We start from the raw sequence: 19,859 nt of genomic DNA, 5'->3' as shown, positions 1-19,859 counted from the left end.
AAAAAAAGAAGAAGAAAGAAAAAACAGGAAAAAAATAAGCCTGGACCTATTTCCACCAGAACTGCAGGTGTCATTTTGAAGCACTCAATTTTCAGTATATTTAGTGCATGTTGGGTGCTGCCTATGCTGGTCTTCTAGAGGAGAGACATTCTGTGCTGGCTTAAAGTCAGTCTTGTTCTAGTAAATATGCAGTTGCCAGGCACAGGGGGGTGGGTTTAGTGTAAATATGTCCTTTCACTGGGGGCTGCTGTGCTGCTCTGAAGTCCCATCCTGTTGGTGTTGGGGGGGGGAAATGGTACCACCCTAATCTCTTGTTCCCAGACAGGGGATCTTACACCCTGCACTGTTCAGGCAGCCATCACAGAATAACAATATCAGTCAACTTACCCTGCACCACAGCTCTCCTGTGTGCTTTCTTTGGCACATGGCTGGGATTCAAAACTTGAAGTCTTAAAGGACCCAGCACTGTGTGGACCCACCCCCTTCCTCTAGAGTAGAGCAAACACACTAATTCAAAGGGATACATACACCCCTATGTTTATAGTAGCATTACTTACAATAGTCAAGACATGGAAGCAGCCCAGGTGTGCATCCATTGATGGATGGATAAAGAAGATATGATATCCATCTATCTCTCTATCTATCTATAATATAGATATCTATAGATAGAGTTATGAGTCTGTTTCTTGGTTTCTTCCCCCTCCCCGTTTTATTTCTGTTGCTTATATCTATAATATAGATAGATAGATAGATAGATAGATATAGATATAGATATATAGATATATAGATATATAGATATAGATATTGATATATAGATATATATGCAATGGTGTATTATTCAGCCATAAAAAGAATGAAATCTTGCCATTTGCAATGATATGAATAGAACTATAGAGTATTATGCTAAGCAAAATCATTCAGTCAGAGAAAGACAAATGCCATGTGATTTCACTCATGTGGAATTTAAGAAAGAAAACATATAAGCAAAAGAAATGAAATGGGGAGGGGGGAAGAAACCAAGAAACAGACTCATAACTATAAAGAACAAATTGATGGTTATCAGAAGGAAGGTGGTTGGGGGGATGGCTTAAATAAGTGATGGGGATTAAGGAGGGCACTTGTGATGAGTACCAGATGATGTATAGAAGTGTTGAATCACTATATTGTACATCTGAATCTAATATAACATTGAATGTTAACTATATTAGAATTACTTTTTTAAATGAAGCCAACTTAATGATCAGTTGGTCCACTTACCCATTTTACAGAGGAGAAAACTGTGGAAAAATAACTTACCCAAGGTGATACAGGACGTTAGTGGCCCAGTCAAAACCTGATTCCCTTCTACTTCCCTCACTCACTGTTGTGTCATTATCATAGGCCATTGGATGGGGGTTACAGATTAGTAAACTGAACTTCCTCTTAAGAAGAAAACCAGACCTTTCAGAAGACTGTGACACTGTGCTGAGATGAACACTGGATGTTATATTTAAGTGATGAATAACTGGGTTCTACTCCTGAAACCAATACTACACTCTATGTTAACTAACTTGAATTTAAATAAATAAATTAAAATTAAAAATAAATAAATAAATAAATAAACCCATGGGCACAGTACCTGATGCTCACTAAGCTTGTCAAGGGCTTACAGAATTATTTAAGATTCAGAAGAAAGAATGTGTTGTTCAAAATGTTAAGGTAAAATAATGAAATTAGGATTATAAATGCTTACAAAATATAATATGTTAACTAGTCAAGTAAAACCCACCTCAACATATAAGTAAATTAAACATATGTAAATTATGTTAAATGTGGTATATAAGTAAATTAAACATATGTAAATTATATTAAATGTGGTATATGGATGCAAAAAAAAAAAGAGAAGACTGTGACACTAGAATAACACTCCATTACATTTGAAGCACACTCTTCTCTTCCCAAAGTACAGTCAAATATTTTATGTATATTATGGAGGGCACTTGTTTTGATGAGCACTGGGTATTATATATAAGTGATGAATCACTAGATTCTACTCCTGAAATCAATATTATACCATATTTTAACTATAATTTAAATAAAATTTTGAAAAAATCTTATTCAAGTAACTCTTTATGATAAAAGGTAGATTGAATCTCCATATTATCTACCCTGCCAATTCAGATCAATAAGGAGATTAAATATTATTTTCATTCCCAGCTCCTGTCTCTAAAGTGACACTAAAAGAAATGCAGTCTTTGTTGTGGATAGGAGAAAGAAAGGGTGGTCTGATTTACCTTCTGAGTCCTTCTCATAGAAAACACCATGGGGGTGGATTGTGTAAGGACGAGTGGCAAAATTCTTCAGGTGGATAAGGATGACATCTCCCACCTCAGCCTGCAACACTGGCCCCAAGAAGCCCAGCCAAGTAGGCTGGGCTATTTCATCCACATAAGAGCTATCTCTGTATTCCTTGTAGATGGTCTTCTTGTAGCTGCTCCCTATCCGGTTCTTGTCAGATTTTAAGAAGCTGGAAGCTACTCTGGGAAGAAAGAAAAGAACGATGCACAATTTTGCCACAGTCTTTAAACATCTGGAGACCTTTCTCCAGAGGGAGCTGACCAAAAAATGTCTATTTTTGTTTAAAAGAAAATGTGATTGTACTGATCAAAACACAGAAGCTTTAGGTTAGAATCTAACTGTTAGACAATGGGAAGCATTAATTCAACTACATAAAATTGAAATTAGACTATATTAAATTGCTGATATTTGACCACTTTTAAACTACAAAAAAAAGGCAAATTCACACTTCAACCTAATATATAGTAATGAAGAGACAAGCAATTACGGACTCACTCTTTTTAGGTCATCAACTCCCAATCCATATGACCTGAACTTGAGTCATCTTGCTATATATGAGAGGTCTTCTAGCATAATGGTTAAGATCACAAGCTCTGGAGCCAGATGATTCCCATACTGCCCATATTGTCACTTACAAATTTGTGGAACTTTGATAAAGTTACTTAGCTTTTTTTTTAAAGTTTATTTGTATTTAGATTGAGAGAGAGAGATAGCAAGTGGGGGAGGGACAGAAAGAGAAGAAGACAGAATCCCAAGTAGGCTCCGCACTGTCAGCACAGAGTCCAATGTAGGGCTCAAACTCATGAACCGTGACATCATGACCTGAGACAAAGTCAAGAGTTGGGCGCTTAACCAACTGAGCCATCCAGGTGCCCCAAGTTATTTAACTTCTTTATGCATATTTTTCCCATCGTAAAATGGACATAATCATGGTACCCAACTTGAACAGTCAATACTGGTGACTAAAAAATTTTAAATACATAAAGAGCTTAAGACAGTGCCTGGAAAATAGTAACAGCTTAATAAATGTTAACTATTATTTCCAAGTATTAGGAATGGAAGATAATAAAGTTATCCCTCAATGACACCTTTAATAAAAAGACTGTTACTCCAAAACTAGATGGATAGGAAGGTGGTTTTTCAAAAAAAGATAGCTGCTAGTCTTACTTTAGTTTTTCTTATAGAGTTCTAAGACATTACAATCAACTTTAGAAAACTCTGACACTTTGGGGAGACAAAGTGACTCAAGATCACAAAAGAATCTTTAATACATTTCTTTTTTTCCCCAATAGATATTTGTGGAGAATCTTCAAGCCTCTAAGATTAAGAAAGGTTAATCTCAGGAAGCCTGGGTGGCTCAGTTGGTTGAGTGTCCGACTTCGGCTCAAGTCATGATCTCACATCTTATGGGTTTGAACCCCGTGTTCGACTCTGTGCTGACAGCTCAGAGCCTGGAACCTACTTCTGATTCTGTGTTTCCCTCTCCCTCTGCCCTCCCCCACTCACACTTGGTCTCTCTCTCTCTCTCTCTCTCTCTCTCTCTCTTTCTCTCTATCACACACTCTCTGTCTCAAAAATAACCATTAAAAAAGAAAGGTTAATCTTATGGAAACTGTGAAAGGCAGAATTGTGACAAGAGTACCAATTTTGTATTCACTTTACCCAGGCTTAAATTCCAGCTCTTCCATTTACTAGCTGTGGGACTTGGGCAGGTCACTTGATCTTCCTGAATCTCAGTTTTCTCATCTATAATATGAGGATAGTCATACTCACATCCTAGAGTTTTGTGAGAATTAGGTGAGACAAAGTATGTAAATTTCTAGTATGGTGACTGTCATAGAGAAAGTGTTACATGGTGATAGCCATTACTGTTAGTTACCTGATTCTGAGGATACCATAATTTTTCAAGTTTTCACATATCTGAAATCAATATAGTTCCACTGACCTATGGTAGCATGGTTCCATCACATACATCTTAGAAATACTGTATATTTTTCACATTTTTTTCTTCTTTGAAAGCATTGTAGATAACATTTTAGAATCAAGAGAATATGGAATTACCTTTAGGACCCTAAAAATGCTGGGACACCTCAGTGTGGAAAAGCAGACTCCATATAGGATGCTGGCACCTGAGTGAACTAACCATCTTACCAGGAAACGTGCCACTGGGTGTATGGCCATGGAGATCAGGAGCTGGCTAACCACACCCTGAAAAAAGGTCTTCAAAAGGCTACCTCCTGAGCTCAGTGGTGCCCCCCCCCCACTCCAGCTATAATTGCACAAATGATTAAACATACGTATCATTGTCCAGAGGCTGGTTCATGATGACATTCCTTCCCTTGGGAGCATAGTTCCACTGCACATCCAGGATGCCCAAGTAGTAGACTCGAGTGGCCCCATCAGTCAGTCGGGGCCACAAAGGTTGCAGAAACAACAGAGCCCAGAAGAGATGGCCTGGTTTCATGGCCCACATAACTCTGGGAAACAGGCAAATGAATAGCTGCTGGTATGAAAGAAAGAAAGAAGAAAGAAAGAAAGAAGAAAGAAAGAAAGAAAACAAAAGGGCTTTGTGTGTGTCTGGAAAACTAAAAAGGCAAGAGCCTCAGGCAAGTGCCTGAGAAAGCAAAAACCAATTAGCCCAGAATCTCTCTCTCTCTTACCTGATCCCTTTCAGTTCAAGAAACATTCAATAATATCTGTATATTGGACTTTGGAGAGCAAAGTTAAAAGGTCACTTATAGTGATAATTATGTATCACTTCTTTCAGATTAGAAATCTGGATAGACTTCCTTCAAAAGTATAAAAGTAAGAATGTACTCTGGCCCAAGAATCAGGAAACAGGCACTAGAAACCTGATTTGGGCACTTACTCACTTATTACCTAAGTCAAGTCACCAATTCTTCCTCTGCTTCTTTTTTCATTGTTGTCACTTCCCATCCTCTTTGAATTGTGTTTAAAAACAAATGATAATTAAATGTCCATGAACACTAGAGTGAATAAATTGTATTTTATTCATACAATGGAATTCTATATAGCAATGATAATTAACCCACTACAACCTTACATAAAAATATGGATGTCTCTCGCAAATGTAATGTTACAGAAAGAAACAAGACACCAGAAACCAGAGAAAAAGGTACATTCTATATGAATTAATTTCTGTGAAGCACAAAATCAGACAAAACTAATCTATGTTGTTTGAAGTCAGGATAATGTTTACCCATTAGGAAGGGAAAAGTGACTAAGAAAAGAAGAGGATAAAAGCTTCTAAGTAATGTTATGTATCTTGATCTACACATACTGGTTACATGCGTGTATTCAGTTTGTGAAAATATATTGAGCTATAAACTTGGAAAATATATTGAGCTATAAATTTAGCATTTGTGCACTTTTCTGCATATATGTTATACTTCAAAGAAGTGAAAAATGAAACAAAACAAGTGAGAATATGTGAAGGAAATATTAACTTCTCAGATGAAATGTTCTCTGCTATGCACAAACCCTTTTTATTGGACCAATCCTGAGTCAGAGTGAGAACAAAAACCTCTAGGCTTTCATTCTAGGTTTTCATAGTACATCAGCCAAGATGTTAGACTTGTGGGGGGGGGGATGAAACATTCAGTCATACCATACACAGCTACAGTCAAACTCAGAAACGCAGACAATAATATAAATACACATAAATAAGCTTATGCAATCTTATCTAAAAGCAGAAATGCACGCACTTGCATCCACACATAAAACCACACTGTCACACAGAGCCTTTGTACTTTAATAATAATAATAATAAATTGATATTTATTGAGTGTGCATAATAAGCCAGACACTATTCCATGTGTTTTATGTAGATTAAATCTTTTTTTAAATTGTTTTAAGTTTATTTTTTTAAACTTTTTTTTAACGTTTATTTATTTTTGAGACAGAGAGAGACAGAGCATGAAAGGGGGAGGGCCAGAGAGAGGGAGACACAGAATCTGAAACAGGCTCCAGGCTCTGAGCTGTCAGCACAGAGCCCGACACGGGGCTCGAACTCACGGACCGCGAGATCATGACCTGAGCCGAAGTCGGCCGCTTAACTGACTGAGCCACCCAGGGGCCCCAAAGTTTATTTATTTTTGACAGAGACAGAGTGTGAGCATGAGCTGGGGAGGGGCAGAGAGAGAGGAAGACACAGAATCCGAAGCAGGCTCCAGGCTCCAAGCCAGGCTCCAGAGCCCAAAGCAGGGATCGAACTCACAAACCGCTAGATCATGACCTGGGACGAAGTCGGATGCTTAACTGACTGAGCCACCTAGGCAGCCCATGTAGATTAAATCTTTTAATCCTCACAACCGCACTATGAAACATATGCCATTATTATCTCTACATTATGGAGGAAAAAACTACAGAATAGAAGTGTAAAGTAATTTGAACAAGGTCACCTCATTAACAATCAGTTGAGTTGGGTTGTTAGCCCAGAAATTATGATTCCATTGTCTATATTCTTAATCACCTTACTATACCACTTTCCACAAAATATACTTGCACACTCACATACATATATACACAGAGAACATGAATATGCCATATCCATAGCCATATCTGGGAAAACCCTGTACATTCTGAAACATGCAATCACATGTAGTTATAATCACTTCTAGAAACAGACATGCATACTCATATTGGAAGGGAGACACTGAATTGATATCATTTATGATTATCATAATAATTATGGAAACTGCCATTTATTGAGAAGTTACTATATACTAAACACCATGTTCAGTGGTTTATATAAATTATTTCACTAAATCCTAGTCCTACACTCATGAGATAGGGACTGTTAATCAAAAAGAGAAAATAAAAAATATGCACAGACTCACATATGGATAGGAAATTCCCAGATATTTATTCTGGCTAGGCCTAGATATTTACCTTGATTAATAAACAGAACAATAGACTTGCCTACAAAATCTCAGGCCCTTCCCCACACAGCAGTGGCCAAAGTGTTTATCCCCAGTCTCCATATGTGATTTGGCAGAACGACCTTGATATAGAGGAGGACCTGTTCCTGGATTTTTCTTTCCAAAACCTAGGCCTCCCACTGACCAGTTGGGTAGCCTTTGGTAATATTTAACCATGCTAAACTTTTTTTCCTTACCTATGAAATACATATAATAATATCAACCTTGGAGAAGTAAATTTGAAAACTTACACAAAAAGGCCTCAGTACAATTAGAGTTTGGAACATAACAGAAAGTAACTGCTTGTTTTCTTCTCCTTCTCTCCCCTGGCTATAGTTTTCATTTGTTTGTTTGTTTGTTTGTTTTATTAATCTGCACTGTCCCCACACACCATATGTTCTATATTTCTACTCTAAGGCGAATCTAAATCCTAACTTCCCCAGAAGGCCCTTTGTAGGCTCTCTATACCAGTGTCCTCTGAAAGACTACTTACTCTCTATTACACCCAATTACATTAAGTCAGACTTTGTATTTTTGTTACCCTTCGGTGAGCTGCCTCATGAACTGTTTTTATTTCCCAAATTTGACTATAAACTCTCTGGAGGTGGACATCATGTCTTAGAAGTCTTTGTGTATCTTTTGCCAAAAATGGTGATGGGGGCTCTGCAGGTATACCATAAACAGCTACTACTAGAGTGTCATAAAGTGACACAAACATACATTTTTCCACTAGTTGACACTAGTTCAAGTTTGCCACTGATTTAAAGAGTGACTTTACACAAGTTACATCACCTTAGTGAGCCTGAGTTTCCCTATCTATAAAATAATAGAGCTGCATTATATAGTTACTACCTTTGTGGGGTCAGAATATTTGAGAATATAATGAAATGCAAATTGCAGAATTACAAAAAATATTTTACATAAAGAGCTCTCAAAAAGTCCTTTTAAGCTCTCACACTCTGCCAATACTCACATTCACTAATGAAACACAGGTGCATTTACATGTGTCTACACATAGTACCACATATGGTCACACAAATTCCTTGGAACACTCAACAGGAAGGGAGTGTCTTAATTCAACAAAAGTCTGGATATAACATAGACCTTGTGTAAGCAAAGATGCCAGCAAAGCTGTTGTGCCTTAAACTCACTTAACTAGAGAGAAAACTGCCCCAGGTAAGAGTTTCACCATTAGAGAAGTACATAATAAATGTGAAAACATTCTATAAATAAACCAGTACAGATCTTCAGCATACAATGAACAAGCATTAAAAAGTGGTGACTAATGACCAGAAGAGCTAGATAATAAATCCTGGGAGAAAAATGCTACCTAGCATTTGCCTAGCACTTCCCACTATACAGCATGGTTTTTATATCTGCCATCTTGTTAATTCTAAACTTTTGTGAGATAAGGATTGTCTTCCCCATTTTTCATCCAGTGCACAGGGTTTGAAATCAGACTACCTAAACAAAATCCTGACTCCACTTTTCCAAGCTCTGTGATTTTATAAACTGCTTCATTTCTCTAGACATAGTGTTTTCATCTTTGAAATTAAATTAATACTATTAGTTACATCTCAGAGTAGCTTTGAGTATTAAATAAATTAAAATCTGTAAGTTAATATGACACAAATAAGTGATCAAGTTGCCCAAGTCAGTAATCAAAAAGTATTAATAGCTATTATTATTACAAATGGGAAACAGGTTTAGAAATGAAACTTGACAGGATCACGAAGCTTTAACATTTTATAGATAACTACAACATGTACACACTCATAAGTTCTGATACACAGTAACACATACTAAGCATACATGTACATGTATATGTATATGGCTGAGATTAGTCTGTTTGGAAGCAATATGATATAATGAAAAAAAATCAAAACTTTTGAGTCAGATAAACTCAGGTTTGAGTACTGTTTTCAGTTGTGTTTGAATGAGATAGCATTGAGTACTTAATAAGCACCTGATAAATATTAGTTTTCTTAGTTTTTAACACACTGGCTAGTCCTCTTTTTCTTCCCAAAACTGCATTTGTTGTTGCTACTGTTGTTGTCATTTTTAATTTGTTTTTACAATACAGTATAAGAGTAGAAGAAAGGGAAAAACCCATAAAACTCCTTAAGGATCATTTGAGTATTTAATGGTAAAACTGAAAGTTTTCATATTCTAGAAAAAAAAGGGTTATACTTCCGGAATCATCATGTATTAGTTGTGATATTGAGCAAGCACCTAATATCCTGAGCTATAAGTGGAGGTGATCTGTTAAATGGAAATAATCTCTCCTTTGGGCTCCTCAAAAGTTTGCTATGAAAATCTGGTGAGGTAAAGGATGTAAAACCCTATGTAAACTTTTCACTTGGGCAGGGCTATTTTCTCTCAGCTGAGTCCACAGGAGGAAGTCTTAAAGAAAGGCTAGACTGAGGATGGAAAATAAGAGGGAAAGGTGAAAAAAAAAAAAAAGAAATGAAATAGGCAAGGTGAGCAAGAGTTGTGGATGAAAAGAAAAGAAAAGAAATAAATAAAATCAAAAGAAAGAAAAGAAAACAAGAATGAAGAGATGACCAAAGGAGGAGAGGGGGAAATAGAGAGAGAGAGATGGAGAAAGAGAGAAAGAGAAAGGGTGAATGAATTTTTGGGCTACTTGGAATTAGATATAGTTTAACTAATATACACTTGAAAATAGCCTTAGGGGGAAGGTCAGCTAGCAGTAGGTCAAGCCTCTCTTTCCTTTACCTTATCTTCCTGTCATCTCAGTATCATGTGGGCCTGATCCCCATTACCCAGGACAAATTGTGTTGTTTTCCCTAGAATTTGCAAGCTTTTCCTTCAACAAAACAATGCTCTTTTCTCTCCCTCCATCTTTCTCTCTGCATTGGGCTACACTGGGCTGGACAGGTTTATTTTAGAGTGAAAGGATCACTCAAGGGAGCAAAGGAATTCTTAGCTACTCTTGGCCCCCTGTCTTAATCTCAGCAGCCTTCCTAACAGAACCCTCTGTCAAGACTGACCTTTTGGTTCTCTGTTTTTTAAAGGTTTAATGCTCTTTCTTCACTCTGTAACTCAAAACAAAACAAATGAGCAAAGGGGGGGGGGAAGCGAGAGAGGGAGAGAGAGAGAGAGAGAGAGAGAGAGAGAGAGACGAGCCAAGAAACAGACTGTTAACTGTAAAAAATGAACTGATGTTTTCCAGAGTTGGTGGGGGTGGGGGGATGAGTGAAATAGGAGATGGGGACTAAGGAGTTCACTTGTGATAAGCACCAGGTGTTATATAGAAGTGTTGAATCACTAAATTGTACACCTGAAACTAATATTACGCTGTATATTAACTAACTGGAATTTGAATAAAAAGTAAAAAACAAAAATAGATTCCGTATAGGGATTTTCTCACCTTCAATAGGCATAGGCCTTTCTTTTCTGGGACGGAAAATGGAGAGCCCCAGGAGGATCCAGATAGTACAAATACAATTTGTATTATTGTTTAATCATTATTACTGTATCCTAGTATGCTGGAGGTAGGAAAATTGAGGCCCAAAAAGGAAGGGACTCACCTAAAGTCCTCAGAACTAGTACTAGAACCTAAGAGTCCTAATACCTCAGCCTGGCAATAATTTCTGGCATATCACCTTTATATCATTCCTGGGACAATATGATTCCACTACATACTTGCATTTGTAGTAATAAGACTGCTTTATTTCTTCATACTCCAATTGTGGTATCATAGAAGCAAACTAATTTGAAATCAGAAGACCTAGAATCAAATTCTTCCTCTTGCCTGTAATAGCTATGTGATCTTTCAACAAATCACTTTTACCTCCCTGAGCCTCAGTTTTCTCATCCAAAAATAGCAATATTTATCTTACAGGAGTATTTTGAAATTAAAATAAATAGATAGATTTCAGACCCTAGCAAAGGGCTTGGAATACAATAGATGCTCTGTAAAACGACTGAATGCATTATAGATTCATACATCCATAAAGACTTTTAGAAACCATCTTATTTCAGGGGCGCCTGGGTGGCGCAGTCGGTTAAGCGTCCGACTTCAGCCAGGTCACGATCTCGCGGTCCGTGAGTTCGAGCCCCGCGTCGGGCTCTGGGCTGATGGCTCAGAGCCTGGAGCCTGTTTCCGATTCTGTGTCTCCCTCTCTCTCTGCCCCTCCCCCGTTCATGCTCTGTCTCTCTCTGTCCCAAAAATAAATAAAGGTTGAAAAAGAAAAGAAACCATCTTATTTCAACCCCAGAGAGGTGAAGGGATTTGCTCAAAGTCAACCAGCCAGTTACTGCCAAAGCCAGAATTTGAAAACATGTTTTCTAAAATATTTCTACTATTTAGACATTATGTATGAGAAATAATTTAGATTTTAAGCTGATAGTTTGGTTCAGCTATCGTTTATTGGCTTAGTCTATGCCAATCTGGATCTCAAAACACGAAACCAAGTGGTTGTTTCAAGCATTTGAGATTCTCACTTTAGTCTTCAGATCCATCACATCAATAAACTCCTCAATTTGTGAGACAGAGGACTAGCACATTATTTCAACAAGAAAATTAACTACTCTCTACAACTCTATAACCATTCCTGAAGCAGTTAAGCCAGGGTGGTCCTGGTCATTTTGGCCAAAGGAATGAAAGGAGCCTATTGTTCACTTTAACTTTCCTGCACACCTAGCCAAGCTTCCTCCAACTTCTCTGCCACTGACTTTCTCTCCCAGTGGCCAAAAATTCCCCTAAATCCAGCCACATAAAGGTTTTACAAAGAAAAGAAGGTGAGGTAGGGTTTGGAAAGGGAAGAAAGAAAGCTTACCTTTGCTAGAGTAAATCCTTCCATATTCATGTCAGCAGCCTAGTGATGCTGCACTGCAGACCCCAGCGAGAGACAGCCAGCCCTGTTCAGTCAGTATCCTGGGTTACAGAGCCTTTCTCATAAATTAAGTCCAATATTCCAATTTGGCTGGTGTTACTGGGGTGGGGTGAATGGACGAGGGGGCAGTGCTGGGTGCCTTATATTGGAATGTCTTGTTTATCCTGGTTTGGTACAAAACACTAGATGGTTCTTTGACCATATATGGGTGTTTTCCAAATCCTGGTTAGGATCTCAGGAGGAATCACAGGGGGTGGGCTTCATTTTTGTTATTGAAGCTTGGTAGTTGGTCTTTTGCTGAAAAGGGGAGGAGAATGCACTGCCAGTTGCCCATTCAAAGCTCACAGATTCCAGCAGCTCTATTTCAGAAATATTATTAAATGTGGGAAGGGGCCCCGCCACCGCCAAATTTTTTCCTTCTTGCTGTGAAGCACAGTTATCAGCCATGTCTGTTATTCTGAGGTGATCATTGCTTGGTAATTAATAGAGAAAAATGAATCTAGTAATAAAAGAGCTTCCTACATGTCAGGCCCTAAGCTAACCATTTTACATGCATTCTTTAAGTCTCATGATTATCCTGTGAAAAGGCTGCTCTTATTCTTATTTTACAATTGAATAAAACCAGTCTTTGAGAAGGAAGGTAGCTTGTTCAAGGTCACACAGTTAGGAAGTAGAAGTTGAGTTGGGGATTTTACTGCGTATGTCTAGACTTTTAGCTGCCACACTACCACACTGTGCTGCTAAGGGGAGAAACAGAGGACATTTTTGAGTTAGGAAAAGTGACTTCAAAATTATGTGCCTGCTGTCCACCAGTTACTGCTAGGTTTTTTTTTTTAATGTACATTAGTTCTACCTCTGCAATTTCTAGTGAAAACCCAGGACTATATTACCAACATTTTTCCATCAAGGAGACCAGATGTAGCTTGAAAATAGGTCAACATCCTAAAATCTGAGAAGACCCAGAATAACTGGAAATATTAAATTAAAAAAAAAATAAAAAAAAAGCAAATGGGCCCTAAAATTTCTAAGTGAAACTGGAGTTTGGATTTAAAAAACAAACAAAGGCTATCCTTGTCCCTGCTGGAAAGAGAGAGTAGTGGAAAGTGATTAGCCCCAGTCAAGTGCCCTAGGTTCCAGCCCTGGTTTGCTCTGGCAGTAATCAGCCATTTGGCCTTGGCCCAGGCTCTAATTTTCTCCAGGCTACAGTTTCTCCATTTGCATAATAAAGGCATAGAACTATATACAGACTCTCCCAGCTCTATAAACTTACATATCTGGGATTCCATGAAGACAGCATATTATTTATATTAACAGTAGAAGAAAAAGAGATTTCAAAAATGCAAAGTATAAGGAAAGAATGGGTACTGAGTAATTTGTGGAGAAAAGGCAGATAATTTCATGCCTCTTTGGAAAGGACTGCATCTACCCAACAGAACAAGGTATAAGAAGGAGATAGGTATGATGGTGATTCCACCACTTAGTATCCTTACTTTGTGATGAGAGATCTTGGCTAGAAGCAGATGCTGTTCTCCAGGCAGGCTTGACACATCTTTCTCTCCTGGATTCAAAGTGTCTGGAGCAGGGTCCAGGGAGGAGGACTTTCAAAGACTGAACTGGTGGGGCAAAGTCTGGCTCATAAACCAGTGGAGGTGCTTAAGAGTGCCTAGACACTTGGGAGCTGCCCTCACAGACTGCACCCCAGGCTTAACCAAGTAGAAGCAACTGACGGGGAGAAGGGTGGAGTCGCAAGCTACAGTTCCCTGAGAAATACTTAGTGATCAAAGGAAGCTGGATCAGGCTACAGCAGCCCTTGGAGTTATCTGCCTCTTTCCCTACCTGGCACGGATGCAGACCTTGGAGTTAAAGGGGAAGGTGGGGATCAAACCCATTAAGCTGAGATCCAAGTCCAGGCTCTAAGGCATTTATGACAGGGAGTGGAAGGGATAAGGCCTCTGTTGTGACTCATAAAAGACAACAAGAAAGAGGTCATATAGACACACTTAAGCCAACACAATGAAGGCTGCAGGAGGCAGAGAGGCTAGGTTTCTGAGCTTGTTTTATTCATTCAGCAATTTACTGCAGGGCACACAATGCCTACCTCTTCTACAAATCCTAGGCGTATTTCTGGTGTTTTTCCTCAGGAGACACCTAAAAAATGCTTAACTTGATACCTATAGAATAGAGGTTTTTAAAGTATTTCAGTAAAAGGACAGTTAATAAATATTTTATTTGGAGAACATATAGCATCTCTCTGTCATAAGTATTAAAACAGGCTATTGCAGCACATTGGATATATCTATGAACCAATAAAAGTTAATTTCATAAACAAGAAGCAGGACAGATTTGGCCCACAAGCTGTAGTTTGAATACCCCCACTACAGCCTGCTTTGAAATATAAACACTTGCAACATGGCAACTTATTAAGAGCACAGAAACTAGAATCAAACAATCTGGATTGAAATCTCAACTCTACAACTTCCTGAGCCTGTGACCTTGGAAAAGTCATTAAATCCTTCTAAACCTCAGTTTTACCTCTGTAAAATTGAGTATAATAATAGTACATATTTTATAAGGCTTTTATGAAAACTGAAATAAAATTATACACAGTATATTTAGCACAGTATCTGGCAAAAAAAATTCCAAAAAAAAGTTATCACTCCAAATTTTTCAACAAAGAAATTAATCTAAATTCTTCTTAGAAAACAAGTTGTACTAATTCATGGTAAAAATAAAAAAAGAATATTTTGGAGTGCCTGGGTGGCTCAGTCGGTTGGGCTTCTGACTTCAGCTCAGGTCAGCTCAGGTCATGGTCTTGTGGTTTGTGAGTTCGAGCCCCACATCAGGGTTCTGTGGTGACATCTAAGAGCCTAGAACCTTCTTCAGATTCTGTGTCTCCCCCTCTCTCTGACCCTCCCATGCTCATGCTCTGTCTCTCTCCGTAATTAAAAAAAAAAGAATATTTCATGAATGCTGGTTTTAAGTTTTAGTTATTTTACTAAAGAAAACACAGGTAATCTTGGATACATGATTTTGCCTTTATGGGACTGAGTACTTCACCTGTAAAATGAAGAAGGTGGTCTAGATTTGTCATTTTTCAAAATTATTTTTGACAGCAAAACTATTGACCCAAACAGAATCTTACAGTAAATGCCCACTACCTATGGAAGATGAAAGTGTAGCTTTTCTGGTAAGGCTAGGAAAAGAAAAAAATTGGTCAGGGCTAAGGGTACCTAGGGACTTTCTCACTTGTATGGCTGCCCACCCAGGCAATGTGCTTAACCCTGGAGCACCAGCAAGGAATCTTGATAGCTTTAAAAGAACATTTGAGAAACACAAGACCAGAATGTACTTAAAAGTCCCTTAAGTCTCAAAACAAAAAGGCACCCTGCTGAATGGGAGAAAATATTTATAAATGATATATCCAATAAGAGATTAATATCCAAAACATATAAAGAATTTATACAACTCAAAACCAAAACCCCCAAAAAACCAAATAATATGATTTAAAAATGGGCAGAGGGCCTGAAGAGGTCCTTAAAAAAAAAAAAAGTTAAAAATAGTCTCTTAAATACAGAGAACAAACTGGTGGCTGCCAGAGGGGAGGTGGTTGAAGGGAGGGATGAAATAGATAAAGGAGATCAAGAGTACACTTACCTTTATGAGCACTGAGCAATGTTTAGAATTGTTGAGTCATTACAGTAAATACCTGAAAGTAATATAACACTGTATGTTAATTATACTTCAATAACAAAAAACAAAAAGAAAAAAAAAGAAAGGAAGAAAGAAAAAGTCCTTTAACTTTCAAATACTTTCACTAACCCATCCATTTATCAATTCACCTAATTGATATTTCCAAGTTAACTTTGTATAGATAATCACAAGGCATGGCCCTAGGATGGTTAGATGAGAGGTTCACAGGGTAGCTCACTATCTAATATGAGAAGCATGGTGTTTGAAGTTAGGACTAGCGATTGTATCCTACATGGTTTCTTCTGAACTATGTTACTTAACCTTTCTGAGCCACTGTTTCCTCATCTGTAAAATAGAAACAATAAAACATTCATGACTGAGGGCACCTGGGTGGCTCAGTCCGTTGAGCCTCCAACTCTTGATTTAGGCTCAGGTCATGACCTCAGTCATGAGATCAGGCACTGCATCAGGCAGTGTGGAGCCTGCTTAAGATTCTCTCTCTCCTTCTTTCCCTGCCTCTCTTTCTCTCTCTCTCTCTGTCTCATAAATAAATAAATAAATAAATAAATAAATCTCCATGAGTGTAACATTGTGAGGATTAAATAAGCTTGCATTTGCATGAACCATTAGCACACTGCTCAACACATTAAGGACCTTCAATAAATGTTTTATTTTTCCTTTCCATCCTTCTTACAGTGAAATTTAGCGACAGCATAAGGTACTTGGTGAAAATAAAAGCCATGGGCAGGGTTGCCTAGGTGGCTTAGTGGGTTAAATGTCGGACTCTTGGCTCAGATCATGATCTTGCGGTTCATAAATTACAGCCCCACATCAGGCTCTCTGCGATCAGCACAGAGTCCACTTCAGATACTGTCCCCCCTCTGTCTCTACCCCTCTTCACCTCTCATAAATACATAAACAGAAACAAAAAGCCATGGGCAGTGTTCCAGCATAGCCAGTCTGTCTGCTTTATCACAGGGTCATTTGATTTAGCTTACCCTTAACAGTTCTAAAAGAAAGAAGAAAGAAAGAAAGAAAGAAAGAAAGAAAGAAAGAAAGAAAGACCTATGGAAAAAAGTGGAGAGGTTCAGGGATGAAAAGGTTTTCCCCTAGAGACCACACCTCTGAAGCCACCACACTCCCTTTACATTCCCCACCACCACTTCAGACCAGCAGGCTCCATCATGCTTTGAAAGTATTCATCTACACTGCTGCAATGTGTAACTGTCCTGGGCTCTCTCAGGAAACACTAGTTCTTGAATTCTATTTGCCGCTTTCTTCAGCCCTCCAAAGCAATGGGTCTCACCCTTAAGTATGCACCAGAATTCCTTGGAGGATTTGTTAAGGCAATGAGTGTCTGCTTCAGTAAATCTGTGGTGAGGCCTGATAATCTGCATTTTCAACAGGTTGCCAGGTGATGCTGATGCTGCTGGACTGAGGACCACACTTTGAGAACCACTGCTCAAATCTCAGTTGCTTTGAAACTCACCCCCTGCTGGCTAACTTGAAAATGCAGACTGATTCTTGGATTCTTGACACCCCTAGTCTTCAGATATCTATGTCCCAAGACCAAAGGTATATTTCCTTCAGCCTCCTGGTACTTTATTCATGTACACACTCCCTGAGCATCCTCCTAACACTTATTTACCCACTCCTTTGTCCCAGACCCTTCCTACCTGTCTTGGCAAACCTCTCTTTCCCCATCATGCTCAGTTAATACGTCTTGTTTTTTGGCTGCCTTCCTTGAACAGCTCTATGAATGGCATTAGCTCCTACTTTACTCTTCTTTACATTATGTGGCTTCCTGATTGTGGGTTTTGGGCATGGACAATTCTGGTTTGAATCCTGTTTCTGCCTCTTCCTGAAGTGTGTGATCTTGGGGAAGTTGCTTGAATTCTCTGAGCCTTAATCTGTCACCTGCAAAATCAGGTTGTGAAAACAAAATGGAAGAATGTCTATAAAAGGGCCTAGTACATAATAGTTGACCAATTAATGGTACTCTCTTTCTTTACCCCCTCTACTTTCCTTCCACCTGCCTATCTTCCCCCACCCCCCAGTAAGAAACTGGCAGTAAATAAGAATTAGACAATGCAGGAGTAAAGTCTTTCATTAGTATTAAAGAACATGGTAAATGAGAGAGGGAGGCCTATACAAAGTGATATATCACTTAAGAGAAAGGAGAGATAATTTCCAATGGGTGGGCATCAGGATAAGCTTCAGGAAGATGATAGCATCTTCCCTCCCACTCCCATTTCTCCAGCTAAAAAGCTGAATGTCATCCAAGATTCCTAGTTTTTGTCTCACTCTCCACATGCATTCCATTGACAAATGCTGTCATATCAGTATTCTAAATGTCTTTTGAATACACCTACTTCTCTGTTTCTCCACTACCATAGCCTTGGTCTGAGCCATACTCATCTCTTAACAGGATCATTATAATAACCACCTTGCTGTGATTTTTGCCTTAATTTCTGTCCCACATATTCTGCTCTTCAAATAACAGCCAAAACTACTTTTCCCAAACCACAAAGGTGATTTTTTTAACGTTTATTTTTTATTTTTTTTATTTTTTGGACAGAGAGAGACAGAGCATGAACGGGGGAGGGGCAGAGAGAGAGGGAGACACAGAATCGGAAACAGGCTCCAGGCTTCGAGCCATCAGCCCAGAGCATGATGCGGGGCTCGAACTCACGGACCACGAGATCGTGACCTGGCTGAAGTCGGACGCTTAACCGACTGCGCCACCCAGGCGCCCCACAAAGGTGATTTTTACTTAATACCTTACTTAACACCCTCCAGCAGCGTTTGCTGTATTGACTGAAATCAGAGTAATACAGAGTTTAGCAGGGCCCCTGAGTAAGGAAGACATTCAAACTGGTAAAATGTGTTGAATATATGTATGTGTGAATGCATATATGGAAATATCTCCAAGATATATCATTAAGTAAAAGGCAAGGCACAAAAGAGTGAACATCTTGCATTTGCTTTATAGATACACACATGCACACACATACATCCACACACATCTATGTACGTATGTGTGTGTGTGTGTGTGTGTGTGTGTGTACACACACACAGATGGTAGGGTAAGGATTTTTTTTCTGATAGTCATAAAAATATGTTTTTTTTTTAACAGTGGTTTCCTTTAGGGAGAGTGATCTGGTTGGGAAAGAGTGATTTGCATTTTTCATTTTGAAATTTAATGTTTAAAGTTTAAATTTCAAAACTTCATATATTAATTTTTTTAATTATGGAAAGTGAATATAAACTCACTTTTGTTTCTTTTTGTGTGTGTTTCTATGCATGAAAAAGAAAGTTATAACTGTATTTTAAGAAAACTAATGACTTCATTTTCACTAGGACAAAAGCCAAAATCTTTAACAAGGACTACATGGCCCTTTGTGATGTGCACCTTACTAATCTTTCTCGCTCACTGTTTGACCTTCCTCACCTCATGTACTATGATCCACCCATGCCAGAATTATATCAGTTTCCCATTTTTCCAAGGTACTGTGTGCTTTCTCTTACCTCTAGATCTTATGTGTTGTTCTATTTGGCTCCAACATGCTTCACCTTATTTACTCTCTAACTTATCTTTTGGGTCTCTTTTTAAAATTCCCTTCCTTCCAGAGTTTTTTCCTGACTTCCCGTGTTTCTCTTTTAGATGACATTGCCATATACTCCTAATACACCCTGTATATTAAACAATTTATTAAAATTTCTTGTTTAACTGCCTGTCTTTAAAGCTTATAATGGTAGCTCTGTGAGACCAGAGATAACCTCGTTCATGCTTCCAATTATAGCCTCAGAGCCTAGCATAGCATTTGATACAGACTTGATGCTCAATATGCTTGATGAATGAAATACGTGAATGATGAATAAAAAAGATAGCCTTGAGCCGGGCTTCATGGTGAGCAAAATCCTACCATAAAATGGCTGCATTTGTAAACTTCATTTTTAGGAAAATGACAGGTGGGACTTTTCCAACTTCGAGGTTGACTCAGTTGTACCTGATATTTTCACTACTTGATCA

At 38.4% G+C, this 19,859-nt stretch overlaps 1 protein-coding gene and 1 pseudogene across 3 annotated transcripts in view; one reads left to right on the top strand and one right to left on the bottom strand.

Moving 5' to 3' along the window:
* HEPH (hephaestin) overlaps window positions 1-13,869 on the bottom strand; it is a 93,706-nt gene extending 79,837 nt beyond the window's left edge. The window contains exons 1-3 of one of the 3 annotated variants that reach the window (XM_040467015.1): window positions 13,627-13,869; window positions 4,635-4,837; window positions 2,274-2,518 (exon numbers count right to left, since the gene is read on the bottom strand). In XM_040467015.1, the coding sequence (XP_040322949.1) occupies window positions 2,274-2,518; window positions 4,635-4,810 (421 nt within the window). In that variant the 5' untranslated portion in view covers window positions 4,811-4,837; window positions 13,627-13,869. Of the gene's footprint in view, window positions 1-2,273; window positions 2,519-4,634; window positions 4,838-12,079; window positions 12,565-13,626 lie in introns of those variants that run through there. The other 2 variants (XM_040467016.1, XM_040467014.1) reach the window with 2 other exon arrangements.
* A 4,755-nt stretch (window positions 13,870-18,624) lies between these two features.
* On the top strand, window positions 18,625-18,723 carry LOC121024785 (uncharacterized; annotated as a pseudogene).
* The last annotated feature ends 1,136 nt before the right edge of the window (window positions 18,724-19,859 follow it).

This window comes from Herpailurus yagouaroundi, unplaced genomic scaffold (genome assembly GCF_014898765.1).
Source record: "Herpailurus yagouaroundi ecotype Mexico unplaced genomic scaffold, PumYag 67158, whole genome shotgun sequence".
Lineage (NCBI taxonomy): Eukaryota > Metazoa > Chordata > Mammalia > Carnivora > Felidae > Herpailurus > Herpailurus yagouaroundi.
This window is presented reverse-complemented; position numbering and strand designations above follow the sequence as displayed.